Source organism: Heteronotia binoei, chromosome 2 (assembly GCF_032191835.1).
Source record: "Heteronotia binoei isolate CCM8104 ecotype False Entrance Well chromosome 2, APGP_CSIRO_Hbin_v1, whole genome shotgun sequence".
NCBI classification, from domain to species: domain Eukaryota; kingdom Metazoa; phylum Chordata; class Lepidosauria; order Squamata; family Gekkonidae; genus Heteronotia; species Heteronotia binoei.
In genome coordinates this window covers 79,120,482-79,134,127 of record NC_083224.1, presented here as the reverse complement: position 1 = coordinate 79,134,127, position 13,646 = coordinate 79,120,482, and the positions used below count along the sequence as shown (strand labels likewise).

General features: G+C 42.5%; 1 protein-coding gene across 5 annotated transcripts in view; it reads left to right on the top strand.

Moving 5' to 3' along the window:
• ATP2B4 (ATPase plasma membrane Ca2+ transporting 4) overlaps positions 1-13,646 on the top strand; it is a 245,815-nt gene that overhangs the window by 96,281 nt on the left and 135,888 nt on the right. For all 5 annotated transcript variants that reach the window (XM_060231399.1, XM_060231401.1, XM_060231398.1 and 2 more), the window contains exon 2: positions 6,662-7,278. In XM_060231399.1, coding sequence (XP_060087382.1) covers positions 7,083-7,278 — 196 coding nt within the window. In that variant the 5' untranslated portion in view covers positions 6,662-7,082. The remainder of the gene's footprint in view (positions 1-6,661; positions 7,279-13,646) is intronic.

The following is a 13,646-nucleotide window of genomic DNA, read 5'->3' as shown; positions in this document are numbered from 1 at the left end:
CTCGAAAGCTCTGAATTAATGACTTGGATTTTGATAGAATAATCAAGCTTCCAAGTCCTTGGAATCAGGGGGGTCCGCTTGTCTGTCAGGCTCTGCCTACATAATGTCCTGCTATCTATTGAGCTTATAATATAAGACACGTGCTCTCAAGGGCTCAGTACCCTTTTAGGGACCTAAATAAGATCAGATTGAGTGCCCTTTTGGAATGCATTTATAGAAATGCTGCCTTTGAAAACAAAGCCACTTAAATCACTACAGATCAAAAGCTGTGAGGAAACAAGCTATGAGGGAGAAAATTGCACACATTTTGGTCATTCCTGCTTAGTTGCATCTTGAGTGAGACTGCTTGAGGCTGCAATCCTAGCAATAAACTCCAGAAGTTAAGTGAAACTTATTTCTGAGTATATATGGACAGGATCACACTGCTGTTGTGCCTAACAGTGGTGCCAAGCCTGATTAAGAACATTGCCCTGGAACCCTCTTTCTGTTTGTTGGCCTGTCTTGTAGAAGGTCCTTGAAAGCAAATGGGAACAGAGACCTTTTCCTTCTCCTGCAAAATTTTATTTTTAGCTCCCTTCTTCCAACCTGTGGCAAGGAATCCCTGGTGTTCTAATTCTGAGAAGGAAAGGAATATCGCTGTTTGGAATGGGAAGATAATGATAGGTGCCCTGCAGGCTCCTCTGGAGTAATTATGGACTCCACCATAACAATATTAATTAGCTGCCTTTTTTCTTAACCTCTAAGCTCTTTTCAGAAGATGTTATTTGCTATTAAAGAAGGGAAAATAGCAAAAAAAATAATCTCCCACTGCCCCTCCCCAACATGTTATTAATCAGCAGGGGTTTGTTTAATTGGATCTGCCTTCTTAGCCTCCTACCACAGGAAGCTTTAAAGTCTTTAAACATAGATGAGTAGCTGCTACCTGGGCTTCTAAGTAGCTGTGCCAGGTTCTCCCAAGTCTACACCTCCGAGTGAGTGAGATTGGAACCTGCCCCCATCAATGATCTGTTTTTGGAGTTCTACATTTTTTCCCACTGTATTACTCACTCTTCTCCTTTATACACACTTCACCCCCATGCACACAGAGTCCCCCCCCCCCTTCCTGATTACTGTTTCCAAGATTATATAGTTGTAAAGAGTTGTGACCCGGATAACTCAAGTTAGTTGGATCTGGTCAGCTCTGAGAAGCTAGGCAGGGTCAACCCTTGTTAGTACTTGGATGAGAAACCACTGAAGGATATCAGGGTTGCTTCACAGATGCAGGCTATGGTTAACCACCTCTGTTCATCTCTTGCCTTGGAAACTTTGTAAAGACACCATAAGTTGTTTGTGATGTAGCAGCATTTCCCACTGTAGTTGTCAAGGGCCTGTAGTTGGAAGTTTGTTTTGCAGTGTAATGAAAGCACCAGTGACTCCAAGAATTGTAGTTTTGATTGAGATGAGCTGAAGTTTCACATAATACTTGCCTGGTTTATAAGCTGCTGTAAGGATTGCTTTCATAATATGTGTAATGCTGAAAACATTATGCCAGTCTTAAGTAATTGACAGCAGAAACTACACCATTTGGGTACATCACCACCCAGGTTTTCCTCCTTTATTTCTGTGCCTTTGTCAGTTGTATGAGAGACAGAATTCAACAGGTAATGATTTCCCATTGCAGCATTTTCTTGATAAGGAAGTTGTATCAGCTGAATTCATAGGACTCAAAAAGGCAGGAAAAGCAGCACATTTGTTCTAATAACCTCTGCTATCTTTACAGGACAGAAAGGGTATCCCCCCTCCCTTTACAGTCTGCTCCCATAAGCTTTGCTTATTTCCTATTTTCAGTTACCAGGCCTTCTGTCTACTCTGGGAAGGACTTGCAGGCTGTCTTTTACCTAGAATCCTGTTTGGTCTCTTAGCAGTAGTTGAGGCTTGATCTAGACATGATGCCAGGTGAGCTAAAAATGCTTAAAATATAGTGTAGTAAGACCCTCAGAATTGTGTTTAGTATAAGCACACCAAAGATTTAGGGTTCTTGTAGTCTCTATGTTGGCATGGTAGCACTTTATATGAGCCAGTGTCTTAGATCCTTCCTTTCCAGGTGGGTGGCAAACAAGACCTGTTCCACAGTAGTACACTTGGAAGTACCACAGTCGTACTCCTTCCCATAGCAGCCTGTTGAATGCCTGTTCTTTAAAATTTCAGGTGGCAAGTTAGTTTGATTCATCTTGATTGGTTTTGGTTGTATATATGTGCGCGCTCTCATTTGTTCTCTCTCTCTCTCTCTCTCTCTGTCTCTCTCTCTCTCACACACACACACACACACACCATGCTGTTCCCTTCTGTATACTGGCATTAGACATATGTATCTTTGAACTGATATTGTTTTCTCTTCTGTTGATTATTAGCTGAGATGTTTTAATTGTTAATTTTATTTGGGAGCCACCTTAGATACCCTTGACTGAAAGGCAGGGTATGAATTTTAAAGACAAGTTTATTATTTGATATGCATAGTTGTTAGCTGCCCTGAGCCCGTTAGGGGAGGGATATAAATCTGATAAAATAAATAAATAAATAGCAACTCAGGGCCCAGTTTACAAGGCCTGTGGGGTGCTGCCTGGGCAAACCTTTTTAGCCTACCCTCCATCACCTTTAAATTGTACCTGAGTTGAAGGAGCTAGCCATGTTGTACACAACTACTTGTAATTTTATTTTGTGCTCTTGTCAGAGAAAAGCTGCTTGAGGAGGGGGGAGTCTGGGGGAAGTTGGGTTCAAGAAGTGTTAATGCACACATCACAACCTTGTCTGCATTCTCTCTGCCAGTGTTGTTTTTCATTTCAAAACATGCAGTGGCAGGGGTTCAGTTATATGCAAATGCATATACCATACAGTTGGTTTCATGGGATCAAAAGGTACCACGTGGAGTTCACTGTGGATAAATCCTTTCCCCTTGGCCTAGGAGGTGAATGGCAGTGTCAGAGCTCTTTGTCTTGTTGGCTCAGGAATTTATTCTTACTAAATCTTCTCTGTGCAGGGGATTCTGGGTGAAGAATAGCAGTACAATTTGCCCTGTTTTGTTGGGGCTGAGAGGATGTGACTAGGGAGCATAACAGTTTGTCCTTTGAACACTTCCTTACCCCCCTCAGTTCCTCCATCATCCATCTGTTGCCGTTCCCTTTTCTATCCTTCTGTAACTGGCGATTTCCTTGAGGCAGATTGTCATTTGCCAATGCTGGATGCTCTGGTTTGTGGTAGAAGCTGCTTATTAGCTCATATTATATTGCTATGTCTAGTTCAACACAGTGAATGGCAGTCTCTGGCTCCTGCTAAATAACAGTATAATTTCTTTAGCTCAAATCACAGGAGAAGTAGTTATTTTGGTACTCTATTCAAGTGTGGTTAATGACTTCTTAGTTAGACTCATTATGTTGCTTGCTTATCAAGAAAAGATCTGTTCCTCTGAACTTAACTCCTCCAAATGTTATTATCAACCCCCCCCCCCCCAAATATTGGAGGAACAGGGGGTTTGTGTGAAAGAATGTATAAAAGACAAGTCATGAACTTGGTGACCAGTTCCCCACTAGGCTAGTTCTGGCATCAGAGCTCTCCCCCACCCGCCCGCCCCCAACACTTCCGTCTGATTCTGCACAAGCTGCCACACTGCAGTGACTTGGCCCGCCTGTTTCCCATGACAAGCAAGATCCTCTGAGAACCTGGGCCAATTCGCAGCTGCGGGGCAGCTTGTGCGAAATCAGACGGAAGCATTGGGGGCGGGGAGCTCTGATGCTGGAACAAGCCTAGAGGGGAATCGGTCAGTATTTAGCCTGATAGTAAATATCATGTCTATGATGCCATCATTGCTAGACTGTGCATAGATCAGGTGTGAATCTGAGCGTGAGAAATTCAATACTAGATTCATGGTAAGGATTCAAGATGAAAATAAATAGTCCATTACACTTGATGGCAAGCAAAAATAATTGGAAGGGTGGGTGATGAGCTTTAAGGCATGCAAGTTGAAAAAGTTAGTTGGTTAACCTTGACTTGGCAAGACATAAAATACTACAGCAGATTGAGAAGAAAGTTGCTATCCCTTGGGAGATAGTCGTTTTGCTTAGTTCATTTCTGTGTACACTGGAATGTACACTGGAGCCCTCCCTGACAATGGAGGCACAGATAGCTGCCACTGCGAAATCCGCCTTCTTCCATCTTAGAAGGGCGAGACAGTTGGCCCCCTTCCTGGAACGTAGCGACCTAGCAACAGTGATCCATGCAACGGTCACCTCGAGACTAGACTACTGTAATGCCCTCTACATGGGGCTGCCCTTGTGCCGAACTCGGAAGTTGCAGCTAGTGCAGAATGCTGCGGCCAGGCTGCTACTGGGACTACCTCGGTGGGAACATGTGCGGCCTGGGCTGAAGGAACTGCACTGGCTTCCAATTATATTCCGAGTTCGCTATAAGGTGCTGGTTATCACCTTTAAAGCCCTATATGGCCGAGGCCCTGCCTACCTTAGGGACCGCCTCTCCCCACACGTTCCCCAGAGAGCACTAAGATCTAGTTCTCAAAGCCTTCTAAGGATCCCTGGACCAAAAGAGGCCAAACTAAGAGTAACAAGAGAGCAGGCCTTTTCTGTAATGGCCCCCCACTGGTGGAACCAATTGCCGGAGGAAGTGCGAGCCCTGAGGGACTTTAATCAATTCCGCAGGGCTTGCAAAACCACTCTCTTTCTGCAAGCATATGAGGAACCCTGAAAGCGATATCTCGCCATCGAAATACGTCAACTGAATATAGCACCTTAACTTAATTTTAGCTGAAATTTAATGTAACTGTTTTAACTGTATGTATTAATTGTATTTTAAAATTGTTTTATAAATAATGGTATACCATGTCATGTTAGCCGCCCTGAGCCTGCTCCGGCGGGAAGGGCGGGATATAAATAAAAGTTTTTTATTATTATTATTATTATTATTATTATTATTATTATTATTATTATTATTATTATTATTATTATTATTATTATTATTATTATTATTATTATTATTATTATGTGCCAGTATTCTGGTCTGTTTGGATGTGAATATGCTTCTACACAGCATTGTGGGACATTAATGCAACTTCTAGCTTCTCCTTGGCTTTGCTGTGAACTTTCATGAACCTGCTTTACTGAAATGTTTTTGGAAAGGCTGCAATAAAGCTAGGGTGATTGCCCTATGGACAAAGTGCAGATCTTTTCTGGTCCTGCCCCCGAAACACTGTTGGGGATTGTGTTTTTCTTGATAGGTAATTGTCATATTGTTATGTCCTCTGATGGTGTGGGAAGGAGGAAATGACAATGGAGGAAGTTATGAATCAGGGAATGTGCTGTGAAACCTGTGATGTGAAAGCTCCATTGCTACAGTAAATGTCTCTGCGTTCCCAGGAGCAACTATGGCTCTGTTGGGCCGTGGAAGCAGCCTCGGTCAGGAAACAAAGCAAGTACCTTTGGCTGTAAATATACATGATAGGAGCAGACCTGTTAGTTTAAATCTAGCTCTTCTCCAAACATATAGAATGCTGAAATTTGAGAGCAAAAGGATATGTGCTGTAGAGTACCAAAACTTTCCTCCCCATGATCTATGTGTATCTCCACCATGGTGCATTTCACAGACACACACAGAGCTGGGCTCTGTTAGCAGAAGTGTGCATAACTGGAGATGAGGGTACCAGGAAGAAGGCAAACCACCCTGAAAATTACAGTGTCTCTTGCCTCTGGATGTTTAGATGCCATGGTTTTTGCTGCTGTAGAGTTTTAAACTGTATTTTGTGCTTATTATTTGCAAACAACCTTGGGTTTACAACCTAACCACCTTAGGTGGTTTTCAAACAAAAAGACTGTATAAAACACTGCTAAATAAAGAAGCACCAGTAAGGCTCCTTTTCAGCAAAGAATGGGTTCCCTCTATCCTACTTTATAAGTGCTTGAAGCAGGCCCCAGTGTAAATATGTGAGTGCGCTACTGCTGTCATGTGTCATGTTGTGTTCCAGTGTCTGACAAGCTGGATTTCAGACAGGGACTCCTGGGTTGGATCCTGTCTAAAAATTTTATGCATGCAGGGGTAGGTGGATTTTCACTGGGGGTAGAACTGCATAAGCCATTTTAACTCTACATTGGGGAGAAAAAGTAGAATATGTGTATATGTCAGAATGCTTATATAAATAAGATACTTCAAGCACTGAATGCAGTCCAAAATCAGGAACAGACCTTTCCCTATGTGCGCATGCACTGTAATCTCAGGAATTTGGCAGGAGCTTGTTCATGTCCTGCTGTGCTTTGAAAGTGCCCAGAGTACCTCTGAAGTGCAGCATGACCACATGAGTGATCCTCCATCCCTATTCCTAACAACCAGTTAAAGGAAAAAGGCTTCTCGCACTTGGCAGAGAGAGGAGAGATGCTTGCCATTAGGAGTAAGATCTGTACTTCTGATGCAACTCCTTCATTTAAGACAATCAAAGAAGCAGATTTGAAAGTAAAAAATTCCCCAGCAGCTTCTCTTTAGACATTTTTGTTCCTCAAGACCTTCATTCTCAGAACAAATACTTGCATTACATGCTCTATCCCTGCTGTACCCATGAGTCTATTAGTCAGTCTCCTGGGCCTCTTATTAACAGTCATTTTTGTTTCAAATCATTGTCTTGCAGTTTCGGTTGAAGACAGTATCCAGGGAACCCACCTCTTTCTCTGGGAGATGCACATTGGTTGTTACTAAGATCGCTTCCACGGTAACATGCACATACTGTTTACACCTTCATCTGAAGAAGTTGGACTTGGCTGATTTCACCGGCTTCACCTGGGGAACAGTAGAAGAAGTGTTGTTTCCCCACCCTCCTGCCCTAGTCCTGCAATTTCTCCTGGGATCCCCCACCCCCACCCTGAGGTGTTGGCCTTCAAGCTATAGAACTGGGCTGCTTTCTGCAAGGAACTTCAAAATTTGTATTGCCTGCTGTGTTTTTTACAGAGGTAAGAGGAAAGACTGGTAAAGAAGTGGCACACATCCTATCTTGTGCTGTTTCTTGTTGAACCTACCTGGGTTAGGGTTTGTTTGTTTGTTTTTTGGTCAAGATGACGAACAACTCTGCAGATCATCATCCTGGGAACTCAGTTGCTGAGGGCAATCATGAGGGGGACTTTGGTTGCTCCGTAATGGACTTGCGGAATCTCATGGAACTTCGCAGCTCAGAGGCAGTCAACAGGATAAATGACACCTATGGGGGAGTGCATAATATATGCAAGAGATTGAAGACCTCGCCAGTGGAAGGTAAGGAGATATATTGCCTTGATGGGAAAACAAAAGTTTTCAGTAAAACCAGCCAGTCAAGCCTTGGCCTGTTACTGAAGCTGTCCTTGGTTTTGAGTGGCGCTGGGCTAGTCACTAAAGAGTTAAAATCCAAAGTATGGTGATGCTTAAGTGTATAAACCAGCAGCCCAAGACCAGTATTCTGCATAAAATTATATGACTCTGCAGCAGAGGGTATCTACATTCTTCAATATAAAGGAGATTTGATAGACATGAAGTGTATGCTGTTAAAAGTGAGGGGAATTAAATGTTTTATTAACCTGTGGGGTACCTGAATTATATGTCAGTTTAGATAATTTAATTTATTGTAGGGATGTCTCTGAACTTCCTCATGAGCCTCCAAGAACAATAGCAAAGGAACAAAGGATGTTCTTATGGACTCATTATTGCAAGTTTTTTCTTCAGTTCCTGGCAGCTTTTTGCTTGCAGTTAGCAGGTTGTGGGACACACTGTCTCGATCAGAGGCTGCCAAATATACATGTCATTGAGTGTTTGCATGAGCATGCAAACTCAGCAGATTCTGCTTGTTGTGAACAAGTTATGCATTCTTCTTGCCTTTAAGCAGGGAGTAGCTATAGGCTGAAGTATAAAAGTAGCTGCCATATGACTTTGTCCACAGACACAAAGAGTGTTTGAGATGTGGTGTCTCTTTGAAATGATCATTGGAATTGCCAAGGCTGCAACCTGCTGAACATTGTAAAGAATTGCATGCAAGATACAGCAGTGTTGGTAGTGGGGCACATCTCTTCTGGCCTAGTATTTTTATTAGCATGCTTTGCTTCTTCATATTCTTTTCCTGTCCAGCACAAAGACTGGACTGCAGAAATTCCAAAACAAACAAGACAGGTGAAGAGTTGAATAGTACAAGGAAACTTAAAAGGTGATAGGATTCCTTTTTTCTTCCTGGGTGACACCTCTGAGCTTTAATCTGGTGTCCCTGATGCTTTAAATAATTTATGATGCCAACAGAAAGATAATACTAGAATAGTAGGAAGCGAAAATGAAGGAAGAGCTGGAGGCAGGTTTTGTCACTTGACTGCAGAGTCCAACTGCTAGTAGGGCAATCACAGTGTATGTGAAGCACTCATTCTTCCTTGATGACCAGGCTGACAGAATTTGATTGCCCTGGGTTACAATTTACCAAATATCAAGGGACATTATTTCTTCTGAGAAGATGCAAACTAACATGTTTCTGTAGAGAGTTTTCCAGCTTCCAGCTTTTTCCTTGATTAACAGCCATCAGCAACACTGATTCTATCAAGGGCAGTACTCCTAGGACTGTAATGGCATTGTTGTACTCTCTGCAGCACAGGATATCTGCATAAAGGATCCTGATAGATTCTGCATGTTGCTGGGAGGAAAACCAATATATTAGTGTCAGCTGTGGGGCGCTGCATGGCACATACACTTTTAAAGTAAAGCTGTGTTTTTTAGTCCTGGAGTATGTTATGGTAGAAGGACACATGTGCAGCAGTTGTTTACTCTCATTTGGCAATTTAAAGTGGCATTGCTATCCAGCACAGGGCATACTACAAACTGTCCTGGTTTGATGAGGGCAGGTTTCCTCGCTGCACTCTAAAATATCCCAAAAAATGCAACTGGAAATCAAATGAAGCAAACATTTTGACTGTTGTTTTTGGAGGAGCCTATCTGTTGTGTATAAACACATGCAGGCAATTAGGTTTGAAAGGTGCACTTTGCAGGAGTGATGGCAGCAGCACCATAGCCAGGATTTTTTTTCCCCAAGTGGGGTGCTGGGGCACCAATTAAATTCCCACTTTTCTGATTTTAGAACATGCATAGAATTTGTGACAAGTGGGCACCAATGGGCACAGCATCCAGAGTGGGGTCAAAGCCTCGCTTTGTCTCCAATCCCAGCAGAACCTTCCCCAGCTCTCAGCCTGTCAAGGAGCAAACTGTGCTGGCAATAGCAAACCGAGCCAGGAGCAGCAGGAAGAGACTTGCCCGAGAGCTCTTCCCAGCTGTGGGCTTCACCCAAGGCCCCATCGCCATGCGGCGCAACCTGCCTGCCTCCCTTCCTGCCGCAGGAGCGCCGGCATGAGGAAAGCAGGGGCAGGAGGGGGGAGATTGGAAGCAGCTGCTCAGTGGTCCGGAGGGAAAAAGCAACCAGCTGGATCTTGCCAGGGACTCGATTGCATTGGGGTCACTACAAATTCAGGAAAAAAACAATTAAACCAGCATAATAAGGATTAGTTGGGAGTATTTCTTTGTCCAAAAGATATGCTATAACCAGAAACCAAAGAGCTTGAAAAGATTTTTGATAAGAATCTAAATGGGAAATTAGTAAACTAGAGGTAATTTTGCTGTATAAAAAAAGGTTCCCGGATTTTATGTTGCCACATAGTAATAGAGGGAACTGAATGCTCTCTCCATTTGTTTTGCTATTAGTAGTCTAAAAGATATGAAATCAATTGTGCTTTAACCCTATCAGCAATAGGGGGTGACGAGTTAAAAAGAAACGTGATTTACGGTTGGACTGGTACTGTGTAGCTGGTGATTAAATAAATACAATGAAATGGAAGAAGCCTAAAGAAGCTGAGGTGTCTCCATAAACAGCTCTCTAAAGACTTGAGAAATAAAAAAGACTCCTTTAGGAAATGGAAGGAGAGCCTTATAACCAAGGATGAATATATAAACAAATCACCAGTGCTTGTAAAAAAAAAGTTAGGAAAGCTAAAGCTCAGTATGAGCTTAGGCTAGCCAAAGAGGCTAAAAACGAAAAAAAAAAAGGGGGGGGCTCTTTTCTTATGTTCAGAGTAAGAAAAAGAGCAAGGACATGGTAGGCCCATTGCAAGTGCAGGAAAGTGAAATTGTAACAGGTAATGAAGAGAGGGCAGAACTGCTCAATTTCTACTTTTCCTCAGTCTTCTCTTCTGAGGGAAACAGTGTTCTACATGGCATAAACAGAACATATAATGAGGGTATGCCAACCTAGGATCAGCATAATAGTAGTACATGAACACCTAGTTTCTTTAAATGAAACTAAGTCCTCAGGGCCAGATGAACTGCATCCAAGGGTTCTAAAAGAGCTTGAGAATGTAATTTCTGAGCCTCTGGCTATTATTTTTGAGAATTCTTGGAGAACAGGAGAGGTGCCAGAAGACTGGAGGCAAGTGAATGTTGTCCTCCATCTTCAAGAAGGGGGAAAAGGAGAATATGGGTAGAAGAAGAAGAAGATATTAGATTTATATCCCGCCCTCCACTCCGAAGAGTCTCAGAGCGGCTCACAATCTCCTTTACCTTCCTCCCCCACAACAGACACCCTGTGAGGTGGGTGGGGCTGGAGAGGGCTCTCACAGCAGCTGCCCATTCAAGGACAACCTCTGCCAGGGCTATGGCTGACCCAAGGCCATGCTAGCAGGTGCAAGTGGAGGAGTGGGGAATCAAACCCGGTTCTCCCAGATAAGAGTCTGCACACTTAACCACTACACCAAACTGGCTCTACTGGCCCATCAGCTTGACATCTATACCTGGAAAAGTTTTAGAACAAATCATCAAATAGTCAGTCCTGGAATATTTAGAAAGGATGGCTATGATTACTAAGAGCCAGCATGGTTTTCTCAAGAACAAGTCATGTCAGATTAACCTGATCTATTTTTTTGAGAAAGTGGCTATCTTGCTGGGTCAGAGGAGAGCTGTAGACATAGTTTATCTTGATTTCAGTAAAGCTTTTGATAAGGTTCCATATACTATCCTTGTTGACAAGCTGGTAAAATGTGTTTTGGATCCTGTTACTGTAGGTGGATCTGTGGCTGGTTGACAGATCGCACCCAAAGAGTGCTTGTGAATGGTTCCTCATCCTCTTGGAGAAGAGTGACAAGTGTAGTGCCTCAAGGATATGTTCTGGAACCTGTTTTGTTCAACATCTTTATAAATGATTTGAATGAAGGAATAGAGGGAATGCTTATTAAATTTGCAGATGATACTAAATTGGGAGGGGTTGCAAATACAGTAGAAGACAGAAAGAGGATACAGGATGATCTTGACAGGCTGGAAAACTGGGCTAAAACCAATAAAATGAATTTTAACAGGGAGAAATATAAAGTTCTGCATTTAGGTAGGAAAAATCCAATGCATTGATGGGCGAGACTTGTCTTAGCAGTAGTATGTGCGGAAAGGATCTAGGGGTCTTAGTGGACTATACGCTGAACATGAGTCAATAGTATGATGTGGTGGCTGAAAAGGCAAATGCAGTTTTGAGCTGTATCAACAGAAGTATAGTGTCCAGATCACGAGAAGTGATGGTATCGCTTTACTCTGCTCTGGTAAGACCTCACCTGGAGTATTGTGTTCAGTTTTAGGCACCACATTTTAAGAAGGATATAGACAAGCTGGAATGGGTTCAGAGGAGGGGGGCGAAGATGGTTAGGGGTCTGGAGACCAAGTCCTATAAAGAAAGGCTGAAGGAGCTAATCATGTTTACCCTGGAGAGGAGGAGGCTGAGAGGTGATATGATCACCATCTTCAAGTACTTGAAGGGCTGTCATATAGAGGATGGTGTGGAATTGTTTTCTGTGGCCCAAGAAAGTAGGACCAGAACCAATGAGTTGAAATTAAATCAAAAGAGTTTCTGGCTCAACATTAGGAAGAACTTCCTGACCGTTAGAGCAGTTCCTCAATGGAACAGGCTTCCTCAGGAGGTGGTGGGTTCTCCTTCCTTGGAGGTTTTTAAACAGAGGCTTGATGGCCATCTGACAGCAATGAAGAGCCTGTGAATTTAGGGGGTGGTATTTGTGATTTTCCTGCATTGTGCAGGGGGTTGGACTAGATGACCCTAGAGGTTCCTTCCAACTCTATGATTCTACCTGTAACCAAGATTTCTGAATTAAAGGGCAGGACCACCAACAATGTATGAAATTTCTTGCATGGCAACATTTTCCCCAACACTTTTCATTATGCTGAGGAAAAATATGCACAAAGTGAGTTGGAGGTAAGTATCATCAGTGCAACACCTTAAAAGAGTTGAATTGGACGGTGAAAATTGGTGATAATAGAGCCAGTGAGTTATAAATTCTCTCCCAATCTGAGTCTAGTATACAGTTCTGACAGTCCCTTTGCCAAAGTGATTGACTTTTGAGATATTTGTAAACTTACTCCTGTCACGATTTTGTAGATTTTTATATAAGACCTTTACTGCTGCCCAACTGTGTGTTGAGAAGAGTTTCAAAGGGAGTCAAGGATAAAGTTTTGTTTTTGTTTGAAGTTGTTTAGCATATTAATAATTTGGTGATACCTAAGCCATGGAATTTTATCTTTCAGTCTGAGGTCTAATTCTACTTTTGTCTGTGGCTTGGCATTTTTTTAGTAAATTGATTATTTGGGTGAATCCAGCCTGTCTCCATTTACTAAAAGCAGAATATTGGGTCTTTTTGCCTCTCACAGGTATTTGGAGGCAGATTATTTGAATGGGCAATAATCCTGTTGGACTAAAAAGAATAGACTGGATGTGAGAACGTTTTTTTTTTTTTTCAGTTTGGAACTAAGTAGCATTGTTTAAATGTCTGTGTAAAAGTCTTTTAGATATGAAGAATTCTCCAATAAGTGGAAGCAGTTGATGGAGTGTCACACAAGGCACAGCTTTGTATGCACTCAGAATTTTTCAGCAATAGTAGGTTCAAAGAAAAGATATGGTCTGATGTTCTGTATTACTTGAGAGATGGAATAACAGACGTTTGCCTTTTAAACAGAGTACTCAAGGTTTCTTAGGAGTGGAGACCACTCTGAGAATGTAAAGGAAGCAGACTAGGTCCAGCCAGTTGTCATATAGCACAGAGAGTCAACTAGTGTGGGAAGACAGCTGCACGAGGAAGGGTGAGACACAATCACCCTGTTTTATGCTTTGAAAACTCACAGGTTATTATTAGCTCTCTTGTTTCATGGTGTAAGCAATGGATTAGCATATTTCACAGCTGCAATTGGGAACAGGAAGTGGCAAGGAAAAGACAATCTAAAGATGTAATTAGAGAAGGGGGGTTGTCCTGATGGAAATGCCAAATCTGGATCACCATTGCATGTGTATTCTGTGCCAAGCAGTGAACACACATAGCTGAGGGTGGTCCACCTGGTGTGCCTCATCACAGGGGCAAACCAGGGCTGCCCTGGTTCTCCTTAAATTAATAATCAATTTATGTTTGCTCCTCTTCCACTAGTCCAGATTATTTTAGACCCTGTACTTGTTCAGCACTCATATGCTCAAGGTTTATTAGGGCACTTGAGATGTGAACTTGGTTCCTCCCATCCTATTTCCCAGCTAGTACCAAAAATTACAGACTTGTATGTTATTTGCCCCAGGTCCAGCTTAAAGGTTT